This window comes from Pungitius pungitius, chromosome 13, assembly GCF_949316345.1.
Source record: "Pungitius pungitius chromosome 13, fPunPun2.1, whole genome shotgun sequence".
NCBI classification, from domain to species: domain Eukaryota; kingdom Metazoa; phylum Chordata; class Actinopteri; order Perciformes; family Gasterosteidae; genus Pungitius; species Pungitius pungitius.
Genome location: NC_084912.1, coordinates 1,440,428 through 1,467,016, shown reverse-complemented (window position 1 = coordinate 1,467,016; position 26,589 = coordinate 1,440,428). Strand labels below are relative to the sequence as shown.

The following is a 26,589-nucleotide window of genomic DNA, read 5'->3' as shown; positions in this document are numbered from 1 at the left end:
CTCTCCGTCCTCGGTCCTCTGCCTCTCCGTCCTTGATCTTCTGCTTCTCCGTCCTTGGTCCTTTGCCTCTCCGTCCTCGATCTTCTGCCTCTCCGTCCTTGATCCTCTGCTCCCGGTGGTCGTCTTCCAGTCCAACCACCGGTGGGAGGCATCACCCGTTTTCCTTCATGTCACCAGCACAGCGAGGATGCAATTTTTAGTGCCAAAGAGTTTTTCTTTTTCTTCTTTTTTTTTCTAAGTAAAAGAAAAAGTAGGCCAGGAGCATGAGAATTTTTTTTTTTGAGAAGACAGAATGACAGAGAGACTCAGCGGAGGAGAGGAAACAGAGACGCGTAAACAAGTTTTCCATCATGGTTGTGACGTTGGAGTTGTTTCCATCACTCTTCTTGTATCCGTAGAAAGAACCGTGACAGAAGACATGAGGGCAAAGTGTCATTTCCTCTCGTCTTTCCTTTCCTCCACAGACGTACGAGACTCTCTGTCCCGCTCCGTCTGATCAAAAACCCATCCACACCTCCAGTGAAGTAGCATGTAGGGTACGTGTTAGTATGAACACATGAATCATTGTTTATTAATCACGGTACGCGGAGATGATGAGAACAATGATAAAGGAAATTACATTTCCACACTCTTTCCTTCAGGCTTTTTATATCTCTGGTGTGTAACTGTCATCAAATTCAGTAGTCTGTTCCTCATCTGTCTAAACTGACACACACACACACACACACACACACACACACACACACACACACACACACACACACACACACACACACACACACACACACACACACACACTTACTGACAGAAACTTTCCCCCTAAAGTTAGACATGAGTTCTTTTATTAAAAAAGAGTCAGATGACACGTGTGGTTCACCGGGGAGAAGAAAACAAGTGTTACAATTTGTATATTTTCACACAACCGAAAAGACGTTTTCATAAGTGTGAAAGCAGCGTGATGACCTCTATTAGGCTCTCTATATCGCTCTTCTTCACTTTAAAGGTGGTAAATCCAAAAAAGAGGCAAACAAGCTTTTTGCTGTTGTCTAGAGACGCTTCATCAATAAAGGAGGAGGATTCAAAGTGTGGATCCTTGTCATTGTGATGACAGCCGGCGCTGCTCCCAGATGTGACGAAAATATACTGTAGTTGGGAACTCAAACTGCAAGCAAACAGAGAGGGGGGGGGGGGTAACGACAGGGGGAGGGGGGGAAGACAGAACTGCTGTTGCCACAGGAGAGGTTTCATGTAAAAATACACACGGTGACTTTCCCGTCCAATCCACAGAATTACTGATCAACTCCCCCTGAAGAGAAGGGATGGATGAAGTGTGTGTGTGTGTGTGTGTGTGTGTGTGTGTGTGTGTGCAGGGACACACACACACACACACTCTGAAATATTTACTAGCCTCATGTGGGGAAATCTCTGTGGATTATCCCCAATAACCTGTTTAACTTAATCCTTATCTCAAACACATGAATAATAACCCCCCCCCACCTCCCCCTCCTCTCCCCTCTCAATCTGCGCCTCTCCTCGCTCCCAGACAAGGAGCGAGGAGTAACGCCTCCCTCACCTTCCTCTCCACCCCCCTCCCTCCCTCACACACTCACTCCATCTGCTTCATGAACATGAGGCGGCTGCTCGCTCTGCCTCTCCGAGCGTCTCCGAGCCTCCTGACACACGCGACTCCTTCTCTCTCCGTCTCTGCCTCCTTCTTCTCTTTCTCTCTCCTGTCATTCCACCAATCATCCACACCACTGCACCCCCCCCCCCTCCCAATCCCCCCCCCCCCCCACCTCCTTTCCAGGACAGGAAAAGGAGCGATAGCAGGGTGGACCAACGGAAACTGACCACAATGACAGGGAGGGGAAGTGGGCAGTGACCTGTTCCAGAGGGGGGTCCGGACCGCTGTGGTTCAACACTGGAGGAGGAACATCACCTCAGAGGACCACAGGAGGGAAAGGAGCCGAGGAGGAGACCTCAAACCACCTGGGTGATAAAGACGTTGAGTACGAAACTTTCATCCGGTGCTGCTTTCTCAGCGATTACCTCCTGAGAGGTTTATTCAAGAAGAATCATCACAGACTGGCCTTTTCTTTCTTCATTTTGAGGTGGAGGATTTGCACGGAAACCCGGGCAGGAGACAGGAATTTTCTGCCTGTGCAACAACACCTGCTGCTCTCTTCCAACATCGGAAAAAACCTGCAGCGCGAGCGAGAGGGAGGAAGACCCGCAGTGGAGGAGGCTTCGCCCCCCCCCCCCCCCCCCCCCCCCCGTGGAGCATCGGACCACCTACCAGCTGCTAATCTCATCAGCAACCTGCCACCTTAATAAAGGATCCCCGCGGCGCCGGCTAGGGAACACCTGGGAGGATCTGGGCCAAAAAAAAACAAGTCAAGAGTCCGCTCGGCTTGGACCACCTGCCCGTGTGGTAAGTTCCCCCTTTTCTTATGCTGGGAAACACTGGTTGTGCTGGTTGTGTGTTGGGTTAGGGTTAGGGTTGGGTTATGTGTGTGTGTGTGGAGCTACCACACGTGTGTGTGTGTGTGTGTGAGAAGGAGACAGTTCCAATCCAGTCCATCAAAGGAGAGTCCGGATTGTGGCTTGAGGGGAAGTAACTTGTGATGGCGGTCGGTTCCGTTAACCAACCGCCGCCGCCGTGTCACGCCGACGACCTCGGACGGCTCGGTGGAGATTTGAATGCTGTAATTGAGCGCTTGCCCCCCCTCCCTCCACCCTCCACCTTCAAACCCTAGAGGCTGAACTGTCATTCCCAAAGACATGCGACCATTAGGACGATGCCGGATGACCCAGGACAAGACAGAAAGAAAAGAAATAAAACATCGAGCTATTTCACGTCCACAGAGGGGTCATTGTGTCAGCTGGACACCACAACATCTCATGGAGGGCCTTTCTGTCGCGGGTGTTGGGTGGTTTGTGCGGTGGTGTTGTGCTGTCGGGTTTTCCTTCCTTTCCTTCTTGTGGATCTCTGGGGATCCGCGCGCGTAGTGACAGAGGTGATTGGATTGGAGTTGTTACGTCGAAAGCCTTTGACGACAACTAAACCCAGCGGTCTAATTCCTGGAGAGGCGAACTATCAGTGAAAATCCTCTGGGTGCCATCTGGGAGAACTCACACACACACACACACACACACACACACACACACACACACACAGACCGTATGATTAGAGCCATTCCTTCATTCAGAGAGATGTCAGAGTGGTGGACAGGCTGTCCAGCTGTGGCGATGTCGGAGCAGCTGAAGTCTCTGATTGCAGCTGAAAGACCCGGTTGGGGCTTTGCTTTCAGTCACCGGCCTGCAACCTGCACTCGACACAACGCGCATTTAAAATGCGACCTTAACGTACTCCAACGAACGACTCCCTGATTGGTGCCTGGATCCCGCCTCGGAACGGGAGTTTTTTTTTCTCAAAATGACGCCAACCCCCCCCCGATCGGCCCCTGATTTTTTGGGGATGTGCCTGTTGAAGAAATGAGAAATAATTGCGTAACTACTTTAGCAACATTGAAGTGATTTATAAGATCAGTCGCTGCTGCGTGGACAGGGAAAAAAAAAAGAAGAAAAAAAAAAACCCATTTCCTCCATCAACATTCTCACTACTCGGGTGTGCCGTGTTGGAAATGTACCCTTGGGCAGAGTGAGGGGCCGACAGCTGAGCCAAAGCCAACGTGGAAAACACGCAAAGGCTAAATCACGTTCAGATGGCGCTCGATTATTACTGTCAGACGCAAAGCCGGCCCACATCACTCATGGGAGTCTGGCTGTAACAGAATCTGATTCATCTGATTGTGAAAAGGAAATAAAATTAAGCAGAAGACGCTCGAGCACCAATCAGAGCGTGAATAAACTCTGTGGCATGGTGGCGTGTGTGTGTGTGTGTGTGTGATTGTTAGAAGCTGCTTTGTGATTAACATGTTGTAATCTCGACAACAGACACAAGCGTTCGTCTGCATTCAGCGGCGCACATTTTGATGTCTGACATCGGAAAAGCTGCAAGGAAACCGATGCAAAGTTTGACAAATTCAGAACGAAAATGAAAAGACCTTTGACCGATGAATTCTGATGTAGAGGACATTTTTAATCCCTTGTGCTTTGGCCGTGTCTTTGTCTCCACCGTGGTACCAGACTGCGTTTGTTCTTAAGCTCAGTCTCATTTCAGTCTCTGTACAAAAAGAAACCACCCCCTGATTTTGTCGACTGAATGAGGCTAAACTAGACGTACTTTGAGGTGTAAAGTATGTCATGTGACTTTTAGACCTCACACGGATTAGATGTTCTTTTCCACACTTGTGTAGAAGGTACAGGTTCCTCCTCTGGGGAGCGGTTTGAAAATGCCAGCCTGTTAAATTATGCACCAGGCCATCTCCTGTGCAAAGAACACACTTCCCTTTCTGGGCAAATGCTGGAGAAAAGGGTCATGTGATCATCAAAGTCAACAAGGTTCATCCTTTGGGGACAATGAGTAGCCTGAACAAACCTCACAGCAATCCAGCCTACAGGTACCTTTTTTTTAAAAAAAACGTGAATGTGTCGCTCCATGAGTGGCACATGAAGAAGGTCCTAAAGAAATGGGTTCACACTCTGGGGAGCACGAACCAGCACAACATGCATCATGGATTTGAATATTTATTTTACACTCTGCATGTTGGTAGAGTTCAAGAGATAATCGGGATCTTTAGGAATCAGCCAATCAGGACAATGAATATCCACAGAAAACATGGACTCCTGAAGAGAGACGAGGGACTCACAAACAGACACAACATTCTAAAGACTAAAAATACACAATGTTATCAAGTTAAAGGCCAGAGCGGTTCACATTTTACTGCCTTCAATGCTGTGACTTTCCGCTGGAGCCCCTTCATTCAACCAAAGAACAATGTGCATTTAAGAGTTTTTATTTCTGAAGAACCCATTGTTGCCATTCTCCTGCTCGTGGGAAGACAAGGTCCCCAATCTTTGTCAATCTTTTGTCTCCAAAACTCTGATTGACGTCTGGATTCTGACGATATGAACCACGGAGACCAGATCGAGCGTCACACATTCACATAACGAGGTTTGGGTCTCACCGTGAACCTCCGCGCTTCAGCCCCCGGTGGCGTTGAAACTGGGTCGGACCTGCCAGACATCCCGGAGAATGACAACCGCATGTCAGCGTCAGCGCGCCTCACGCTGCCCCGCGGACAACGTTGTGATCATCAGATGCGATCGCAGACACTTCCTGCCTCTGCACGATGCCTTTGATAGATGATGCCGTGAATAGCTTTGTGTAATCCTGAAGTGAGATTCGAGACTTTCGGGGGGGGGGGGAAGTTGACTGAAGAAAACTTCACAAGTCTTTTTTTTTTCAAAAGTGAAAAGTTTAATTGCGTCTTAAAGAAGGTGTTAAATTGCTGTGTTTATCCTTCACACCATCTTCTGCGTTACTAATCCGCTTTCAAGGTGAGGCGGAGAGAGCGACAAAAAAATAAAAGAGGTGATAAAGGGAAAAAGTTGACAGAAATGGAAACGGAAATAAACCTGTTTGGGAGAAACAAAGTTTGAGGTGATTTCTTCAAACTGAAGAAGTACGAAACCATTGAGTCGAGAAGGAAAAAGTCCAGAAGACGACAAAGAGGGAGATGCCGTCAGCGGCTGAATAGCAGGAAGGGTGCGTCCGCTCACTAATCACGAGCCCTCATTAACAGACCCTGAGGCATTTCCCAGAAGGCATTGTGTTTACACTTCCTGCCGCTGATGAAAGGGAAGGAGCAACACGCTTCCCAAATGTCGAAGGAAATGCACTGAAAAATGCCCTTTTAGGGACAAACACCCCCCCCGCCCGATGGATTAGTCATCCCAGCAATAAGTAGCAGGTTGTCGAGCAAAAGGTGGATGATGTTGATCATCGAACGCATTCCAGCTGTTTCATTTGGTCTCCAGGTCTCCTGCTTTGAGAAACACACCGCGGACCTGCTCTGTTTGTGCAGACCGTGTTCAGAGGAAGGATGTACGTACGTGGGCAAAGATTAGGCCCGAGAGGAGGAGGACAAACACCAGGAAACACCGCTGGTGAAGTGAAAACAGTTACCAACACTGACTGTGATGTGAAAAATGTGGACAAATTCAATTATTTTGAGAGACTAAACTGAACTGAACTATTAAAAAACATGACTGAATGAGCTCAAATACACGACCTACACAGCGCGCGATAAAAGAAAGGAATGACCTTTAAGATATTTCCATGAGAGGAAGTCATGGAGACCAACGACAGTTAACTGTAACATCAGACCAATTTGCCCTTTTCAAGTGTGCGATGTATCAGTTTTATTTATGTGAGAATGAATATTTTATCTGTATGATGCAAGTTTAATCAAAGATAAAAGGAGAACCCTATTTTCTTTGGCCCTCTCGTTCCTCACATCCTCATTTTCCGGCTGTTCTGGTGGTTCAGGGCACTTATCAGTGGCGAAATGGGGAAGGCGCCTTTTTCCTCAGTCATTACAACATCTGCTTTGCAAAGAGAGTCTAAATTCCCACTTTCTAAGGATACCGACTCACGTACGTCGACGTTCCTTTCAGCATTGACGGCTCAGCCAATCTCAGAGTCACCCAATCAACGTGGCCGAATGAGAGGTCACCTCAGAGGTGGATAAGATGAGACACCGATCCGCACACCGAGAGCCCAGTGCAACTGATGCAGGGCGTCAAGTGGTCAAGCGAGCTGAAACGATGACGAGAAGACGCTTTTCAATGAAGTGACGCATACACTCGTTTCCATTCAGAGGTCCAACGTCGAGCTGCAATGAAACGCACTCTTCTGTTTAATTGATTTAGTCTCGAAAAGAAGCCAAACAAAGAGAAAAACCAAACCCCAACAGAAGGATGCGAACTAAAGGCCAAAGGACCAGTGTCAAGTGCGGGAGCTGGTTTGCGGGGAGCCGTGTGAAGAGGTCAGGGGAGGTCAGCAGAATACGAGATTAGGCCATTAGAGGGGGAGAAGACTCCGGTATAATCCCCTCATCGTAATCTCTCCTACTCCCTCGCTGCTGCTAATGGCTGGAAGACAATAAGATGCACTAATCTGTCTACGGGGACGGAGCTGCGCTGAGATATCTGCTGGAGAGCAGAGCGCGGGCTCAAATGTTTTGAAGATTATTTCGCCGCATTTCTGCTTCATTAGATACAGCCCGGTGGGGGGGAGGCCGGGACCAGGGTGGGGGACAAAGTAGAGGAGAAGAGGGGCTGAGATAAAGTGGGAAGGAAAAGCTAGAGTTTACTAGACAGCGGGTGTTTGTTTGCCTATTTTCGGTTTGGTTAAATTGTGCTGAAACGGCTCGCAGGCAGGAACTAGTGATGCAAGGCAGTGAAACGTTGGACTCCTTAAATCCATCAAAACCCATTTATCACACGAGGGGAGAGTTTGCTTTGGAGCTTAGAAGTAATTCCACCAAATTGAAGCTTCAACAGGAATCACACTCAAGTTGCTTTGAAAGATATTGATGGCTTGTCATTGTTGGGTAGAAGTAATGTAGTGACTGGCCGGTCATTTGTTTGGATGCACCATGTATTCTTACCCATTTTTATGTAAGAATATTAAAGAGCCATCAAGGAAAAGCTTGTGGTGAAAATCCAGTTAAGTAAACTTTTGTCGTAACATTCGGCCACGGTTAAAATATTTAAACTACCCGGGAAATTCATGTTCTGCATCTTCCCCAGAGGATGACTCCTTGTCACTATTGAGGGGATTGCCTTTTATTTTGAGGGCGGACCGTCGTGTTTCCGTCAGCGTTGGTAATCCCCTCCCAGTGATGTCATTAGGGCAAAAATGAAATCTGTCCCATTCTCTGGTTGATCTCCTTGGATTATTCTGGAACCTCACAGAACATCCAACGTGGCTGTAGAGTCACGCCTCATCATCTCCCTGCATGGCGTTCAGACCAAACGTTAAATATAAAGCATGGGTCTTTACGACTGTGGAGTTTGAAGGTAAGAAGACGCAAGGCATGAATTTGAAGGCCTATCTGATGCCAAAACACTGCATTTTCTATAAGGACGCAATTATGTTTCCATTTAAGTGAAACTGTAGAATTACATTGTGTATTTGATGAGGTGCTGTAGCAGGAATGTGTGCTGTTGCCAGGTGACACCTTTGTACTTATTGCTCATGCCTTGTCTTATATTCCTTTGGATCCAAAGCTGGTATTAGACACAAAGCTTTCGCTGCGTTGCACCCAAACTCTTTAACTTTTTATTCCATGTGCTGCATTAAAGGGGGAGCATAATAAAAACCAATCAAAAATGTAAAATGTCAGACATTCCCTCCGTGGTAAATGGCCTTTCCAGTGGCTGATAAAGACGGACACCCTAAGTGGTTTTAATGTCAGCTCCTCTCTCCGTCTCTGTCCGTCCGTCTCCTCCCGTTTCCGTCCCTCCCTCATGTTACGCCAGCGGGTCAGGACCCAAAATGGGTCACGGGCCTATGTTTAATAGATCCCCTTACGACCACATTAGTGATGCGCCTCGCACCCCCCCCCCCCCGGTCCCAAGATGACGGGCTGAATGTTTAATTCGGGTCCCGGGCTGGTTTAAGAGCTCTGGTCCGGGCCGATAGCTGGACCTGGAGCTCAGTGGTGAGGCCATGGCGAGTCCTTGGCCTTCCCTCCGAGTCTCACCCTGGCACCGTGAAGGGGTCTGTCCACAGCTGATAAGTGGTTTTAATGTGATCTCTTCCCTCTTCTTTTTCGGCTCCCTCTCTCCCTCTCACATTTTCCTCTGCTTCTACATAACTCTCTCTGCATCCTCCCGTCACCCTTATTCGTTCTTTTACCCCCCCCCCCCCCCCTTTTGCTCTCTTTGCCCTCCGTCATCCCTCCCCATCACTTTCTCTCTCCTAGATGATGGCTTGGCTCCGGCTGTGGACTCTTGGGCTCATGGCAATTATGTCCGTGGCTCTCGCTGTTGCTGGAGATAGTGGCCTTCCTGTGGTGGAAGGCCACAACGAGATCGTGAAGAAGGAGTCTCATCCTGTCCTCTTCAGGCAGAAGAGGGATTGGATCTGGAACTCTCTCTACGTGGAGGAGGAGAAACTTGCACCCAGCCCCTACAAGATCGGAAAGGTAGAACGCTCATTCAGGCCAGAGCTCCTCCTTGTGTTTCTGCTGTACTTCCTCGGATCCACTTGAGGATTTTTGTCCTTAACATTCAGTTTTAAGGATGTTGCAAATTATCTTGGGAATTCACTTGTTGCTAACCAGCTTTTCCATGAATATTTGAGTGATTTTGTGGGAAATTTACTGGAAGGTTGTTGATTTGAGTCCTCACCAGCTGGGGAAAGAAACCGAGGTCAACCGTCTTCCTTCTTTCCTTTCGCAGCTGAAGTCGAGCAAGAACGTGGTTGTGAAGAGCTTCAAAATAGCGGGTGAAGGAGCAAACGACATCTTCACCGTGGATGAGAAGGGAGACCTGTTCGTCACCAAACGTCTGGACCGAGAGAAGAAGAACGCGTACCATCTAACTGCCTGGATGTTTGATGGGAACGAACAGTTGGTAGAGGATTCTGGAGAATTTGTGGTCCAGGTGACGGATATCAACGACAACAGCCCAGTTTTCCCTAAGACATACAATGGATCCGTCAGGGAGCGGTCCTCGATTGGTGAGTAGGGTCACTGGCAAAAACACATCTTCAGAAAGGGACACCTCTCTGAGTCCCGTGTGAAACCGACTCACTGACTGGAGCTACATTGCTACCTTGATATAAGCACATAAACCATTGTAAACTTAGCAAGTTGGGTTTGTTTGGTTCAACGTTACATACAAGGCTGATGTGGACAGGTTTAATGCCAACGATCCTTTCTGTGTGTTTCCAACCAGTCCAAACCTGATCACTAACCATGTGACCAGACTATAAACTAAGCAAAGTTTTGCAGGAAAAATAGTTTCTCATGCTACAAGTATTTGACATTTAACAGCCGGCGATTGCATTCAATTAATTTAAAAATAGAACTGTGAAAAGTGTTGGAAAATAATTAAACAATAATGTCAACACCTGTCATAATCATTAGCACATCCTACTGGGTAAACAGAAAGAACAGAAAGCACACTGGACTTAAATAACACAATTATGCTTCTTTAATCAGTGCGGTGTTCAATAAGAGAACATTTGGGTCAGACACCTTTGCAAAGCCGCACGATGCCTTATTCCTGTAATCATTATTCTTCATGCAGGAACTAAAGTTGTTGAGGTGACGGCAACCGATGCAGACGACCCGTCCACCGCCAACGGAGAGCTGCGATACTCTCTGGCCCCTCAAGGAGACTTTGCTGCCTTCACCATCCACAGCGAGACAGGTAGGCTGCCTCGTTCGAAGGCAGAGGTGTGCATGGTGCCAGCTATTTCTACCGGTGGATGAGTCAGAGCTTGACCTCGAGGACGACCCCCCTCCCTCCCGCCCGTCTGTCTCTCTCAGGTGTGATCACCTGCAGGACGAACACCCTGGACCGTGAAACCAAGAGCCAGTACGTAGTGGTGGTTAAAGCTCAGGACATGAGAGGATTTAAAACTGGCAGCACATCCAACACCAACGTCACCATCACCGTGACAGACACCAACGACAACACTGCTTCTTTCACCCGAAGTGAGGCCGATTCCACAGAGACAAGGGTTCCAATCCGACACTTCACGTAGCCTCATTCATAGCGATGTTTGTTTTCCGTCTGCAGAGACGTACGAGCTGAACGTTCGGGAGGACCACAAGTTGAACGAGAAGATAGGCACTCTGGAGGTGGAGGACAGGGATGAGGACTGGAACAAAGTGCCTATCTTCACCATTTTAAATAATGAAATGCGCCAAATCTTTGGCGTTGAACTCAGCAAGCCCCACAAGGATGGCGACCTGGTGCTCAAACAGGTGAGAGGCTCACGGGGGAATATTCCCTTTACCTTTTAGAAAGATGCCACGGGTTCGTTAGGGGTGGAAAAGACACACCTGGTCGAAATCTATTTTGTGTTTAAATAAATAACTACTTGAGAACACTCGGTTTTAAGAAGTCTCACTTCTAAAGAAGGTCCACAGAATCTCCGTTCGGTGTTAATCCAACATTGTGAGCAGAGCATAAGAATCAAGGCTCCCTAAAACATTGTCCAGCACATGACAACTAATTGCACTTAAAAACAAGAGATTGTTTTGCTGAATTTAAAAGGAGCGACTTACGCCTGCAAGGATTCTAGCGGTTTTCCTTTGCTGGATTGCGCTCCTCCGATAAAGTATTTGGGACATCAGAGAGCCCGGGAACGTATTGGGCCCCGGGAATCGGAAACCGCACCACAATCTCCTCTCGGCTGGAGACTCGCCCCTCAGCTCTGCAGCCCCCCCCTCCGCCCCCCCTCTCTTCTCGTTCCCCCCTGTTTACTGGTGCAGGGAGTAAGCCAGCTATCGTCCTCTCTGCGGTTAAGGTCTTATTCTTGCTATAAGCTGTTTACACATGCCTTTGATTCCCGGCGACTGAGTATTCCTGTTACCGTGAATAATCCAGTTAACGGTATATTCCTGTCTACCTGTGGTGTCCCATCCACAGATGAAACATTGTGCGGCAGAAACAGCGTTTTTTTTTTTTAGCTGAACGTCAGGCTATTGGGGGAAGAGAACGATAAGCAGAGGAGTGGTGGTGAGCTGCCACATACCTGGTGACATGAAAGAGCGTTTCGCAACACTCGGGTCTCGGGTTTGTGCCGACTTTAAAGAGGCGAAAGGAATGAGGTGTGTTTTCATGCATGGCAAGATGTTTAACACGGAGGGAAAATATGGCACGCTGTGTTTCTGAAATCCAGAGTGAGAGCTGCACCAGTTTTTGACATTTAAAGGCTTTTTACACCTGGCATCGACAGCTGTCCTGGGTGAACAGACGCAGGTGTGAACGCACTGAGGATGAAGATGGGTGGTGCATTTCAGCACGTAAAAAAGAAGAAGAAGTGCAAATGCACTTGGGTCCCCAGTCTAAAAATAAGAGCAATGCGTATGGAAACATAGACTTCTGAAGATCTACTGATAAAAAGTGTTTATTGCAGTAGTGAGACCTTAAAGTTAGGTCTCAAAAACATTATGCTGGTGAGGGAAAATTAAGTTTACAGCATTTTGAAGAGAGAATCGGATAATTTAGTTTTCTTTATTTCCAGGTGCACAAAGAAGTAATGAAAAGTTCATTTGACCCGTTAAAGGGTTTAACTTGAAACTGAATTGATATAATAATGCTCAGTGTGCATATTTAGGAGTTCTCTTTGCACCTTAAACCCATATTGTTCACCTTTTTTAGCATTTAGAGCTTAAAATATGCTTCAACAAGCTTCTTAATTCTGTCCCCGAACCCTCAGGCTCTGGACTACGAGACAAACAGCAGCTACACTTTCACCGTCAATGTGAAAGAAGACACCCTTCCCCGTGGTTCCCCCGCGGAGAACGCAAAGACCGCCGTCACCACCGCCCAGGTACACATCCAATAATGAGCCCTCCTTCATTGGTGACGGTGCTCCTCGCAGACTAAAGAAGAACAACCCTTGAACCCAAACTCAAATCTGTGGATTTGGATTTACAGGTGAACATCAAGGTGCTGGACGTGGACGAGGCGCCGGTGTTCTCGAAGCCCGTCTACACCTTCACCGTGATGGAGGAACTCATCGTGAGGGACATTGGAACCGTCAAAGCCAGAGACCCCGACAGAGCCAACAGGAAGATCCAGTAGGATGCCGCGAAAGACACAAAGGCAACAATAGCAACGCAACTGATGCTGTGCGCTTTTAACGCCGACCTCTCGCCCCTCTGTGGTCAGGTACTCCATCGTTACCAAGGACTGCCCCATCGGCATCCACCCGGCAACCGGTCAGCTGTCCACCCTGAGGACGCTGGACCGAGAGCTGGAGGCCACACACGTGTTTCAAGTTAAAGCGCAGGAGGAGTCGAGTGGTGGGTCGCACACACACACACACACACACACACACACACGTTTAGTATTCCTGTTTGTTTTAAACAAAAGGGCCTCAGATAACAAATGGAAACCATGTGTTTTCTCCAGCAGCGGTAATTGGCACACGGGGAAGGAGTTAGAAAGGCTGAGAAAGGCCGCGTGTTGCTGCGGATTTATCGAAGTCGCATTAAAAGATTCAACACTTTGCCTTCACACCTGGTCGACCCGCACGGGAGGGAGGGAGAAGGAGGGGATAATCACTCCGCTGGGTTTCTTTGTTCACTCGCAGTCTCTGAAACCGAACTATATGTATTTTTAGACCCGGGAATGAAGGAAATCTAGAGATCTATTTTTGAGGCTTGTCACCATGTTTAAGCAAACAACAAGGTGCTCCATATATACACTACATGTTCTGTGCTAAACCAGGGGCAGGAAAGAGACCCACGCCTTCATTAAAAGAGACTCACGACATCAGTGATGTAAAGTAAGCGTAAAAGCTGCTTTTAATGTGGGAAAAACAAAAGAACAACAAGCGCCGAACAAAGAGCGCACAAATAGAAATCCTTTCAGGCCCTTGAGGCTCCATCTTAGACAGAGACACACACACACCTGACCGGCTTCGCGCTGTCACATCAGCCATTAGGTAAACAAGAATGTTCCAAAAACGGTGGTAAAATGTGGAGGCTTTGTATAAATTTAAGGCAGATTTAGAACGAATGACCTTCTTTGTGAGATTTGTTCCATAAAACCAAAAGAAACCGGATCAAATCATTGAGAATTGATGCCCCGGCGATCGTCTGGTGGCACCACCTGCGTCCCTCCAATCTCAGCTCCCACAGGATGATTGATTTTTGCCTCCACATTGAGGACCACCTAGGCGTTAAATAGGATTTCCTTTCATCGTGAGAGTTACACGCGAGCGTTTCGTTGCCTCCTGCAGCAGACAGTCTGCTCCGAGGAGTCGCTTCAGGCCGTCGATCCGTTTCCATCGTCAGCGCAACACACCATGTGATGATGAAATCTGTTAAACATCCTTTTCCAGCACATTTTGCAGATGGGGCAGTTTTTAAAGTGAACACTCTGTTAGTCATAAATCATGAGGTGCGGAAACGCACAAAGAAGCAACAACGAATGAACCTATAAATAAATGATGATTATTCCCACGGATGTATCAACTCATTCTGTGCTTTTAATCCTAAATAAACAACTCGTCACAGCGTTTCCGTGCTGCCGTCCCGTCTCTGCAGGTCTGGAGTCTTTTGTTGAAGTGAACATCGCGGTTCAGGACGTCAACGACAACAAGCCCGAGCTGAGCGCCGAGGACGTCTTCGTCTGCGAGAACGACCCCACGGACACGGTGAGAAAGACTCCTTTTTTCAGGACAGGATCAGGACAGATGGTTCAAACCAACGCAGGGACCGACGTCCCAGAGGAAGGGTGGCGTTTAATCACCGGCGTGTTTTTTTTCTTCTCCCTCAGGTGATAGGAACCCTGAGAGCCACAGATGAAGACGAGCAGCCGGCTTCCTTCACTTTCAGCTTGGCCAGCGAGAGCTCCAACTTCTCCATCCGAGGCCGCGGCAGTGAGTCCGTTCACCTTCACACCCCCCCCTCCCCCCGCCCGTCGGGCCTCGGCACTTGTTGCTACGCAACGACAGAAACTCTATATATGAGGCTCGGTGTGCCCTGTTGCTTGGAGTTGAAATAGTTTGAACTTCTCAGAGGAGCATTCAGACGAGCTGTCATGGTGCATCGGTGCTGTCCGGACTGCACCGATGCACCGAATGGACACATACAGAGCTACCATGGAGGGGGAAACTGCACCAAACTGGGCCTCGTGCCCCAGAGGATGCACATTCTGACATGTGTTTATTGTTTTAATAGATTTTGGGGATTTTCAGTAATGTTCCCAGACGTCACACGTCTTCAATCTGCAAGAGCCGAAGCTCAAACACAAAAGGTTACTGATTAAAGGTTGTCAGGGTAGAAGAAAAGTCCCTACAGTCAGAAGGATATTTAGTGTGTTTATACAAAAGTAACAGCCCATCTGGTTGGTATTGAAATATTTCTTTGAATAATTGAGTTGTGCTCGGGGCTTCAGAGGATCAACAAAGTCTCGGTGATTCATCTTCGGCGCGGATTCCTGCGCCTGGAAATGTGGAGATCTGCCAGAAAAATGGGATTATTTTAATTCAGATGCGGGCGGTGGACCGACTTTCATTTCTCAACCAACTACGGCGTTTCTCAGAGGCAGGTGGCGCACATGCGTTATATAATGACAACAGGAAGTTCTTTTTGGAAACGCTGCATTCGTGCATCGGGATGGAAATGAGTTGCTCCGATAAAGAACCATGTTACCACGAGGACGCTTTGTCTCAAACGCCGGTCCTGCGTGTCGGTGTTTGAGCAGCGTTACGCTCCTTTGTCGTAGTAGTTTAAAGGCTCAACTTAAAAAGAGGGCTTTCCGAGAGATTACGCGCGATGCGAAGCAGCGGAATCCGCTGCCATTGGTGGAGAGAGCAGGCTGCAGATGTGAAGATGCACCTTGGGAAATGTCAGCTGGAATGGAACAGACGGCGCTACGGATGCGGCGTGGAACCCTGACGGAGGCGTCTGCTTTGATCCAGACGTCGGTGTTTGGGCAAAAGGTCGTGTTTCTCAACTCAGGACACAAAGTGGCACGAAACCAGTTTTCATCAGCTCTTGATCGTGCGAAACGATGAAAGCCGCGGGGGGAAAAAAAGAGAGTTACCAAATGTTCTAGTCAAATATTAAGGGTGAATAGATGAAAAGCCGCAGGTAGTCAGATGAAAGATTTAGGAGAAGTGTTGCTGTTTAATTTAAGTGAAACTTGAAGCGCGCTGAAAGGAAGATAAACAGAGGTGTGAACTCATCCATTTCCTCTCTGCTGGCGCCTGGAGGGGTCGAACCGATGGAGGAGGAGGAGGAGGAGGAGAGCAAAAGGAAAGACAGATGAGGCAGAGGTGGAAGGAAAAGATGAAAGGAGGCGAGGCGGGGAGATCGGGATTAAGGGACACGGGTAACGTGGAAGTGAGACTGTGCTAAAATGAAGACAAATTTAAAAGGAGAACGATGAAGGGCGATGAACACGAGGACCAATGGAAAAGGGAGACGAGAGGAAATGAGGCTGAGGAGAAAGGAGCAGACATAAGAGAAAGTCACGGTCTGTTTACAGTGGAATAGACCCTGATGCAGGCCTTGCTTTAGGGCGGGCTTATTGTGATTGACAGGTTGTCTCTTCTATGAGGAACGAAAAGGCAACAGCCGAGAAGGAGATAGTTTGATAAGTGCTGGTTGTTCTTGTGAACTTGTGTTCTCCCCTGAGCCCCCCCCCCCCCCCCGCCCCCCCAAAAAAAACATCTGACAGCACCTCACACCACTTAACACACACACACACATGCAACAAGGGCCGCAGAGTGAAGGCTGGTAAAATATTCATCCACTACCAGCTCTTTAAAACTGTCTGTCATTACCGAGGAGCCTGAAGGACACGACGGCGTGCAGCCAAGTGACGGAGGAGATGAGGGGAGACTAATGGGGGGGGGGGGGGGGGGGGGGGGGACAAACAAAAACCAGGACAGCGAGGAATGCACCGAAATCCAGAGGGACGGATTCAAACAAAAGAAGGAGACGAGACGGGGAAGAGGGACGAGATGAAGGGAGGACAAGGAGCTGTTTTCATCTTTTATTCAGTTAGTTAAGACTTCTTCTGTGTGCACACACACACACACACACACACACACACACTTACACCAGCAGCGACTACATGTGGTCTCAAAGACGACAACAACTTGATCACAGTGAGGTGGTTGTCTTCTGGGTGTCGGACATGTTGAACTTTGCTTCATCTCCTGCAGAACGAGCTCGTAAAGATCTGCCTTCAAAATGACATTTAATTAAAGACACACCTTTCGTTGCTGTGACCCTTTCAATTAGAAACATGTTGTGTTTGTGGAGGACGTGGTTTCAACAACTTCTTATTTTACTGCAGATAGAGACACATGAGACACAAAGCCTGTCAAACAGAAACATCTCTCATGAGGATTTAAATCATTCAGACGGCTGACGGGGAAATGTCAGCAACAAGTTGTTTTTATTCAAACCAGAGCTCCTCTGGAACCAGAGTGGGTCTCAGTGTGTCTCAGTGTGTCTCTGTGTGTCTCAGTGGGTCTCTGTGTGTCTCAGTGGGTCTCAGTGGGTCTCAGTGTGTCTCAGTGTGTCTCTGTGTGTCTCAGTGGGTCTCAGTGTGTCTCAGTGTGTCTCAGTGTGTCTCAGTATGTCTCTGTGTGTCTCAGTGGGTCTCAGTGGGTCTCAGTGTGTCTCAGTGTGTCTCAGTGTGTCTCAGTATGTCTCAGTGTGTCTCTGTGTGTCTCAGTGTGTCTCTGTGTGTCTCAGTGTGTCTCTGTGTGTCTCAGTGGGTCTCAGTGTGTCTCAGTGTGTCTCAGTGTGTCTCAGTGTGTCTCTGTGTGTCTCAGTGTGTCTCATTGTGTCTCAGTGTGTCTCTGTGTGTCTCATTGTGTCTCAGTGTGTCTCTGTGTGTCTAATTGTGTCTCAGTGGGTCTCAGTGTGTCTCAGTATGTCTCAGTGTGTCTCTGTGTGTCTCAGTGTGTCTCAGTGGGTCTCAGTGTGTCTCATTGTGTCTCAGTGTGTCTGAGTGGGTCTCAGTGTGTCTCAGTGTGTCTCTGTGTGTCTCTGTGTGTCTCAGTGTGTCTCAGTGGGTCTCAGTGGGTCTCAGTGTGTCTCATTGTGTCTCAGTGTGTCTGAGTGGGTCTCAGTGTGTCTCAGTGTGTCTCAGTATGTCTCAGTGTGTCTCTGTGTGTCTCAGTGTGTCTCATTGTGTCTCAGTGTGTCTCTGTGTGTCTCATTGTGTCTCAGTGTGTCTCTGTGTGTCTAATTGTGTCTCAGTGGGTCTCAGTGTGTCTCAGTGGGTCTCAGTGTGTCTCTGTGTGTCTCAGTGTGTCTCAGTGTGTCTCAGTGTGTCTCAGTGGGTCTCAGTGTGTCTCATTGTGTCTCTGTGGGTCTCAGTGGGTCTCAGTGGGTCCTCAAGGGTCTTTCCTGCCATTGTGTTTCTCAAATTCCTCCGGTGTGGATATCTGGGAGAAGGTCTCTCCCCGCCGTCTCAGCAGGAAACTCCTGCCTTGGGGGGGGTGGGGGGGAGGGGTGTTGGAGTAACGGCTGCATTCTATTCTCATTCTTCTTTCCGTTTTGTTCTTTTCCCTTTTGGTGCTTTTTTTGGACTTGGCGCTCATTGTGTATCTTGAGAGACTACGTCGCGGTGCTATAGGTGCCGTGTTGTTTGCACTGTCGACAGCAATCGGCTCGCTGTGTGTTGAGGACACACAAAGTGTTTGGTCTCATCTAGGCCACCGTTACAGCTTTTTTTTTTTTTTAAAGATGCTTCCGTAAATCCCACATGACTCAAATCCTAAATGCACCAAACCGACAAATAATCACAACCCATCCGCCTGCCTCCTCGTATCTCGCCGCACACGCCGGCTGTATAAATAGACCTTAAAGACTAAATCCAAGGCAGGTGAACATCGGATCCGCTTCCCGGAGACAAAGTGATGATTCAGACGCGTTAGACACGGACTGTGCAGAAAGGAAATGGGTGTCACTCTGTAACCTCCTTCTGCTCCTTCTTTCTCAAAGACGGCACGGCGGACGTCGCGGTGAAGCAAGGCCCGTTCAGCCTGGACGACCCCAAGGATTACAGCGTGGACGTGAGCATCAGCGACGGGGGGCGGCCCCCCCAGACCAGCGTCACCCGGCTGGCAATCAAGGTCTTTAACAATTTAAACAGGCAGATGACACCAACTCGGCCAAAACCTGTCCAATGAACCCCCCACATGCATCCATCGCAGAGCTCAGGTGTCACTAAACCTAAAGCTGAGCTTGTCTTTCCTGCTGCAGTCGTGTCGGTGTGACGGCAGGCGGGTTCCCACGCAGTGCAAAGCTGGCGCCCGGAGGATGGGAGTGAGCGTGCACGCCCTGATAGCCATCCTGCTCTGCATCCTGACCATACTGGGTACGTCCGAGTCCTCCTCCTGCACAGAGTCTTTTGTTTTATATGTGGGGTTATTGAGGGTGCTTGAGGGATCTTCTGGTTTTCAAGTGGTTCATCTGTCACCCGAGTCTCACTTTGGAAATAAAAGCAATTCAAGTCTAGTCACACAGGCCTCTAAATCTGTGGAGCCGCTAGCAGCAGAACGCACAGGACGCTTCACAAGGCCCGTAAGCGATCAGGTTGCATCGTGGGTAGCGAAGGCACCAGGTGTTCGACAAGGAGGAAGCAAGCTTACGTCTCTGGTTCTGTCCATCGTGTGAAGGGCTCATTCTTAAACACAAGATGCCTCGTTTCAGATGATTATTCACTAATGAAAACCTAGTTGTGAACATTAGATTTCTGCCCGTAAACTAAATGCTGCTCAGTGATCCTTCGAGGCTCCACAGATGCATTTCTTTGCATTTTTAAATATCTCTTCAGTCTCTTTATGCTCCTTTAGGTCCACAGTGAGTTTTCTGCTATGCAGCAATTATGCAGCACTAAATTATTCTAATCTCTGACTTTGTTTTTTTTGTGGATGTTGGAAGCAGGAAATCTGTTGGAAGTAAACAAATCAAACACCAGCAGAGTAAACAAAAGGTGCCACTTCCTGTTCTGCGTTCGTTCAGAGAGGAGACGGCGCTTCCCGTTTCACCCCCTGATCGCCCGCTGTGGAGAAAGTTGTCTTACATTATAACATAAAAAATGTAACACAATCACACCCCCCCCCCCCCCCCCCGCGCTCAGGGGGGAGGGAGTGCAGTGCGTCCTGATAGCGCAGCGCCTTCAGGTGGATCAGACACCCGAAGGCGCTCGTGAAACGTTTCCATCGGTGATAAAGAGCAGAAAAGAAAAAAAACATCTGTTGGCGAATCCCAGTCTTCTGAGAGGTTTGACCTCTGTTGGGGGGGGGGCGGGGGGGGGCATTCGCATCGCGCTTTGAGATAACTAAGAAGTTTGCGTTCACCCCCCCCCCCCTTTCACCCCCCCCTCTCTGTTGTTAGTGTGATGAATAATGCAGCGACGGATGTGGAAATAAAGCCTGCGGTCGTGAGCTCAATATTCTCTTTGATACCTTCGCCCCCTGCTCCCATCTTCTTCTTCTTCTTCTTCTTCTTCTTTTTCCTGGGGTAAAAAAAAAAAAAAAATGTAAAAAAAGAGAGACACTTGTCATGTTGGAGGAGATCCGAGTCGGAGATAGTCGGCCAAACGAGATGAAAAGTGCCAGCGAAGACAGACACGAAGAAGATAAAGATGAAAAGGGATGGAGGCGGAGTGACAGATGGAAAAAAAAAAAAAAGTCATAAATGTAGACTGAGATATGAGAGGCGGACGGGTGAGACGAGGTGGAAGGAGAGAGCGACAGAAAGAGGTTGAAGGAGGGAGGGGGGGGACGCCGAGAGAGGGGGATTGGAAAAAGCAGCAGAAGAATGGCGGTGGTAATGAGCAGGGTTTATCAGGTCTTTAGGTGGCGTCTGCTTATCAAACACTCCGCCCATCAACTTTTAATGGACTCCTTCGCCATCGCGCCTTTGCCCCCTTCGCCTCCCTCCTTCATCTCCTTCTCCTCCCCCCTGGGTCTCTCTCTCTCTCTCTCTCTCTCTCTCTCTTTATCAAACACCCCAAACGCAGGCCAGATTAACTATTAAATGCACTTGTCATTATCTGCCGGGGCCCAAAGCAATTTACGGCGCTCCCCATTCACGCACTTTCTCACTCGTTCTGACACACGCAAAGAGCTGCTTCTTCTTCTTCTTCTTCTTCTCTTTTTGCTGGTCTTCTTCCTCCTCTCCCCCCCCCTAAGTCGGATATCTCCAGAGCTTATTCCACTGCGCAGCATGTGTTGTAAAAGATTCATCTGTTGGTTTCCCAGGCAAACTTAAATTAGCCGAAGAGAGTGGGGGGGGGGGGCGAGCTCCAAGGCCTCCTCAACGCCTCCTTCCTCCCTTCAGCTGGCTCCTCTCCTTCCGTTCTCTCCTGCTTCCTCGTCCTCGTGACCTCGTCCCGCTGCTCAGGAACAGGACGAAACGTCTTATCCGATCATTTTGTAATTTGGACAGTTTGTTGAAGGAAAGGAAGCTAAAGGTGTTCATCACTTCTTCACAATCCTCTTTACAGCTAAGCTTGTAAATGATTGCTGGGCTTAAGATTCATTACCATCGATCAGACAAGGAGATCAAATCAAACTTCTTTTCCCATGAGGACTATTTTAAAAGGAAGACAGTTGTGTGCGTCTTTGTGTTGACTCTCTTCACCTCTTCTCTCTCACAGCTGTTTATTCCTCCGTCAGCTGCGAGACCCAAACTTTCCTTCCCTTTCCTTTCTTTGTGCCTCCTCACTTCCTCACTTCCGCTTCCTCTTCACCGAGTCTCTCTCTCTCTCTGCGTCTCTCGTCTTCTGTGGATTCAATCCGAGGTTTTCATGCTCGAAGCGTCTCAGACGCCTAAAATCACCCCCCCAGTCTCAGACCCCTCGTTAGTGTTCCACTCTCCCCACGTGGTCCTTGCCCCCATTTCTTTCCTCCCTTTCCAGTTTTCTTGGCCTCATTCTCTCCGCTTCTTTTAATTCACACAGTCGGTCCAGCAGGAAAGAAACACTGTTCCTCTGATTTGCTGTTTGCTTCTGCTCCTAGAAGGAGGAGGAGGAGGAGGAGGAGGAGGAGATCATATCGTGTGTTCCACAGCCCTCAGAATGAAAAATGTCTTCTTTTTTTTATCTCCAGTCATCGTGATCCTGTTTGTGGTGAGGAAACGTTACCAGAAGGACTCTCTGTCCAACCTGAAGAACAGCGGCGAGATTCACGAGCAGCTGGTCACGTACGACGAGGAGGGGGGGGGGGAGATGGACACCAACGGGTACGTAGATCAGGAGGGGAACAGAAGCACTGTTTCCAAAATTTATCAACACAATGTAAATGTTTTACAGCTTATTCCTCTTCTATATATATATATATATATATATATATATATATATATAATGCAGTACAACTTTTTATTGATGCCGTACTTTCATTATTTTGCACTTTATGTTTTCGTAGAAAAGTCTATTAACTCCAACCATTTGCAATATTTATTTTCTTTGCTGTATCTGTCAATGTGATGACCCAGTTTGCCCAAAAGAAACGATTAAAGTTTCATCTTATCTATATTTTATTAGTATTAATATACACACATAACCCCTGGATGCGATCTATGAAAACTGAAGAAAGCTTTCTCTGATATTCTGATCCAACTTCAAAAACACTGCCCCCTTTTTCACTGTCACTATTTGAGGGGGTTTTTTTTGGGGGGGGGGGGGGCTGATATCTTTTCTAACGTTGGTCGCTCTTCTCTCCTTCAGCTACGACGTCTCCATCCTCTCCTCCGCCTGCCAGGACGGCTCCCTGCTCCGCCACCCGGACCTCCACGCCCGCCCGTCTCTCTACGCCGTGGTGCAGAAGCCCCCCGCCCACCCCCACCCCCACCCCCACCACCACCAAAACCACCACGCGCCGCCGCCGCCGCCCACCGCCTGCAAGGGCGACATGGCCGTGATGATCGAGGTGAAGAAGGACGAGGCGGACCACGACCGCGACGGCTTCCCGTACGACACGCTGCACATCTACGGCTACGAGGGCCCCGAGTCTCTGGCCGGCAGCCTGAGCTCCCTCGGGACCTCGTCCACGGGCTCCAACCTGGACTACGACTTCCTCAACGAGTGGGGCCCCAGGTTCAGGACCCTGGCCGAGCTGTACGGCGTGGACGGCCCCGACCACTGCCGTCAGTACTGATGGAGAGCGGTTACAGGATGCCAAAATACACACACACGCACACACACGCGCACACACACTGCAAAGAGCCATAAAGACACACTCGCACACATCCAGACGCACGGAGGAGGCTTTGTTGTCAGTTGAAGCTCCTGTGCGGACCTTTGGGTGGTTGATGGGACGCTGCTGGCCAGATGTAGAAATCCTTTACGTTTGAATTGAGCTGGTGTCTCAGAGCACCATTTTGAATCCCCGTATATTTACCGCACATGACGTTTTGCATCGTGTCTCTTAAAATGATCCGTACACACCTGTGTCATCAAAACGTACACCTACAAATGAAGTGTGTTTCTTAAAGTGTGGCATAATCTCTATTTGGAAAGGTATGCATAGTCTTCATCAAATCAAATGTTTACACCCACTCGTCATCTCGATGTCTCATCGTTGTATATCGGATTTATCGCCTTTTTTTTTTACTACTGGGGAAGCAAAGCGGTTCATTTGAAAACAACTCTTGGTCGATTTGAGTTTTTTATTCCGTTTTCTTTCATATTGTCGGCCTGTAATCTCTTTGAACTTGTTCTCTTGACAAAAGGGCCACAAAGGGGGTGATTTCACTCTCGTTCTGAGGAGGATTTGATTTGTAAATAAGACCTCGCTTCAGGGGGTTTATTGTTTGAGGTGAAAAACCCAGAAGCCGTAAGGAACTCGAAGCAGTTTGAGGCGTTTGATCACAGAGAAACGCTTCTTCTCAAATACCGAATAGAGTCTTTCAGGAAGGTTCACGTCTGCAGAACCTCAGGCTGTGTGGAAGAAGTTTGGAAAGCTGCACCAAAGGTTCCTGATATTTAGCAGCAGTGCATTTTCTTTTTAAGGTAAAAACCCGGTTTTTGCTTCCTGAAATCGACCATCACATTTCACCCAGGAGTCATTTTGTTCATTTTCTCATTCATCTTCTGCTCGGAGGAGAGAAAAAAAAAAAAAAACCCACTCGACTGAAAGGAAACGCTCTGACAGAATTACAGCACGTTTCCCGGCGTTTATTTGACAGAACTTTTCACCACAGCGTCCCTCCGAGGGCCTCCGAGGGCCACTGGAACAAAAGTCATTCAGACAACTCAGGAAACGGCGGAGCGGCGAAAGCGGCCCGTCGGGGCGGCGGCGATGACCACGAGGTGGCTGGAATCACTTTGACCCCCCCGTCCTCTGGGGCTACTGGCAGGTCACAGAGCTCCGTGGTTTCCACCTGCCGCTCGACTGGGCCGGGCAGGTTCTGATTACTGGAGTTTGTGTCAGACTTGCTTTAGTTTATTAGGACACAGTGCCTCAAAACACCTGAATCAACCAGTCCACACAGAGCGGTTCAAAAAATGCTCTTTGAAAGCTTACTTAACCTAATTTTGCAATTATTATTTTGATAATTATTTGCCTGTTTGTAGACGAAGGCTGAAACCAATTGTTGTTTAATCTGTTCCTTTGATCGTTGTATCTATGAAACGTCCAAAAGTGCACGATGCCTTTTGTTTTGTGACCAAAAAACCAATGAAAGATCTTACTTTTGCATTAACGAAAATCTGCAATAAGTAGCACAGCTGACATTAAAGGAGCTGAACGCCGTTAACGTGTTGGTCAAACACACCGTGAGAAGAGGCCCGTTAGCATCAGCTCATCTCCTTTATTCATTCGTGTTGCTGCTGAACCCTTCGATCGGGTCGTCATTGATCCTCCGATAACCTCATGGTGGATATTTGCGGGATGATGCTGCGTTCGCTGACTGTTGGAATCAGGGACTCTGTAGCTGACTGATCTCTGGGCTCATTGTGCAAATCAGTTATTTAAGAAAGGTCACAAAGTTCTTCCCTTTTCTTCTTCCCAGTCAAGCGGCCGGCCCGTCCCGGTTAAAATGGTCCGATTGGCTCCAGACATCCATTTCACTTCATTCCATTCAGGAGAGTTGATTCTTCCGGCTGTTTATTCTGTTTAGTTTGGACTCGACGTTGTTCCTCATTGGCCGAGCGGTGGACACAATAGCGGGAAGCCTCCTCGATGCTTTCCTGTTGGTTCAAATGTATTTAAACTTAACAAATGCACCTAAATAAACTGAGGGTAGCCAGAGCCTCCTCCTCGCCACACCTCCCCCTCCCCGCCCCCCCCCCCCCCTCGTCCTCCTGTAATCTGCTAAAACACAACTTCCCGCCCCTTCCTGTCTGCGTTATCTCCCCCGTGAGCCAACACATTGTGCTCACTTCCCGTTGGCTTCGGCCCGGGAAAACAACCTTGGAGAGAAACCGAGACAAGAAACCGGGGGGGGGGGGGGGAAGAACAATGTGCAGCAGGGGGGCGAGTTTCCAGCTCAGCAGAAGAGAAAGAAAAACATCGCTCCTCCAAGAGGTGTTTGACGTCCTGTTGACCCAGTGATGAAGATCACCAACTGCTGCGTCTTTAAATCACCTTTGGAGGCTTTCATTGGACAAGAGACAGCTGGCTTTGCTGGTGGCGGCCATCTTTGTTTGGACCGGGCTCACCTGGTGACTCTCACTGGAGGAAATGTTTTTTCACACCCGTCTCCAGGAAACAACATCAAAGTTGTTTTTCCCGTGTTTTTTCTCCTCTGTGTCATCACCGTCATCTCTGATTTTGAAAGAAGAAAAAAAAAAACGCTGTTGTTGACATGAGCAGCGACGCTCCATTATCTGTTTTCCTAAAATTGTCGTTGTGTGGTTTGTGTGTGAGACATTTGGAGAGCTGGACGGGTGAAGCTGATGATGTAAACAAGTCCCTTCTAGAACGCATCAATCATTGCATTAAACACCGTTATTATCTGCCTCATCGTGACTGTGCAGCTGCAACAGGACCAGCGCCATGTTGTCAAGTATCGTTGTTTAACATCCTAAAAAGGGTTTATATTTCTGATGTGTTCACTGGTTTGGATCCACGGTGAAAATCAGGTTGGGATTCAGACAGAAAATAGTTTTTTAACGTTTTTCCTCTTAATGTCAAGAAAACAACAAAACGTTTATCGAAATGTTAGCTTGAAAAAACAGACCTTTGGTTGATTTTGCTTTAATTTCTTCTATGTTTGCAAAGTGTGTACTTTGAGTGAAATGTACATAGAAAGAAAAAAAAAATGTGCCTGGTGATGATTTAACGGCTTCGCGTTGCTGTGAAGTCCAGCTCGTTGTGTTGCTTTCGCTGGAAGGTGAAAGACTTGCTGTCTGAGGGAATATGTGATCAGCTGTTCTTGTGCGTGTGCTTGTGCTTGTGATTGTGCTCATGTTAGAAACACACAAATGGGTGTCAAACCAATATCCAAAAAAAAAAAAAAAAAGGGTAACCACGTAGAAATACACGTGTAAATACAGTGGGGGAGTCCAGGGGGAGCAACATGTGCCTTTATCCTTAAACAAAATACTGTATTTCTTTTTTTTTTGTGATGGCAAACACAATGTTTTATATATTGTTTTTATGGTGTAAAGCAACTACTTTTTATTACCTGACATTTTTGTATGTGTAGAATAAAAATAAACACGACATTACGTTTAGTTGTGTGGTTTTGGTGCTTGAATGAGTCGCCTCAGATCTCATCGTCACACACAAAATGATCCCACATCGTGAGGAAAAAGCTCCGATCTCCTTCACCTTGATCTTTGACATGTGATCACATGGAAATCCTCTGTTCCCCCGACCAAGTGTAAAATCACAGAGGGGGGGGGGGGGGGGGGGTGTGGGTGAAGGGGTCGGACCTCCACAGTGTAATCGACTCCATATGAGACGTGAGAACATGCAGATACCAGGAGACAGAGGTGTGTGAGGGG

At 48.2% G+C, this 26,589-nt stretch overlaps 1 protein-coding gene across 1 annotated transcript; it reads left to right on the top strand.

Moving 5' to 3' along the window:
- Positions 1–1,888: 1,888 nt before the first annotated feature.
- Positions 1,889–26,220, top strand: cdh5 (cadherin 5). Its single transcript, XM_037466165.2, has 16 exons — positions 1,889–2,009; positions 2,112–2,431; positions 8,898–9,119; positions 9,376–9,655; positions 10,228–10,350; positions 10,470–10,637; positions 10,723–10,910; positions 12,371–12,484; positions 12,592–12,734; positions 12,826–12,959; positions 14,208–14,317; positions 14,440–14,542; positions 18,633–18,763; positions 18,894–19,008; positions 21,749–21,881; positions 22,366–26,220. Exons 3-16 carry the CDS (start codon positions 8,898–8,900, stop codon positions 22,793–22,795), a joined length of 2,394 nt encoding a protein of 797 aa, XP_037322062.2. The 5' UTR covers positions 1,889–2,009; positions 2,112–2,431; the 3' UTR covers positions 22,796–26,220.
- Positions 26,221–26,589: the final 369 nt, after the last annotated feature.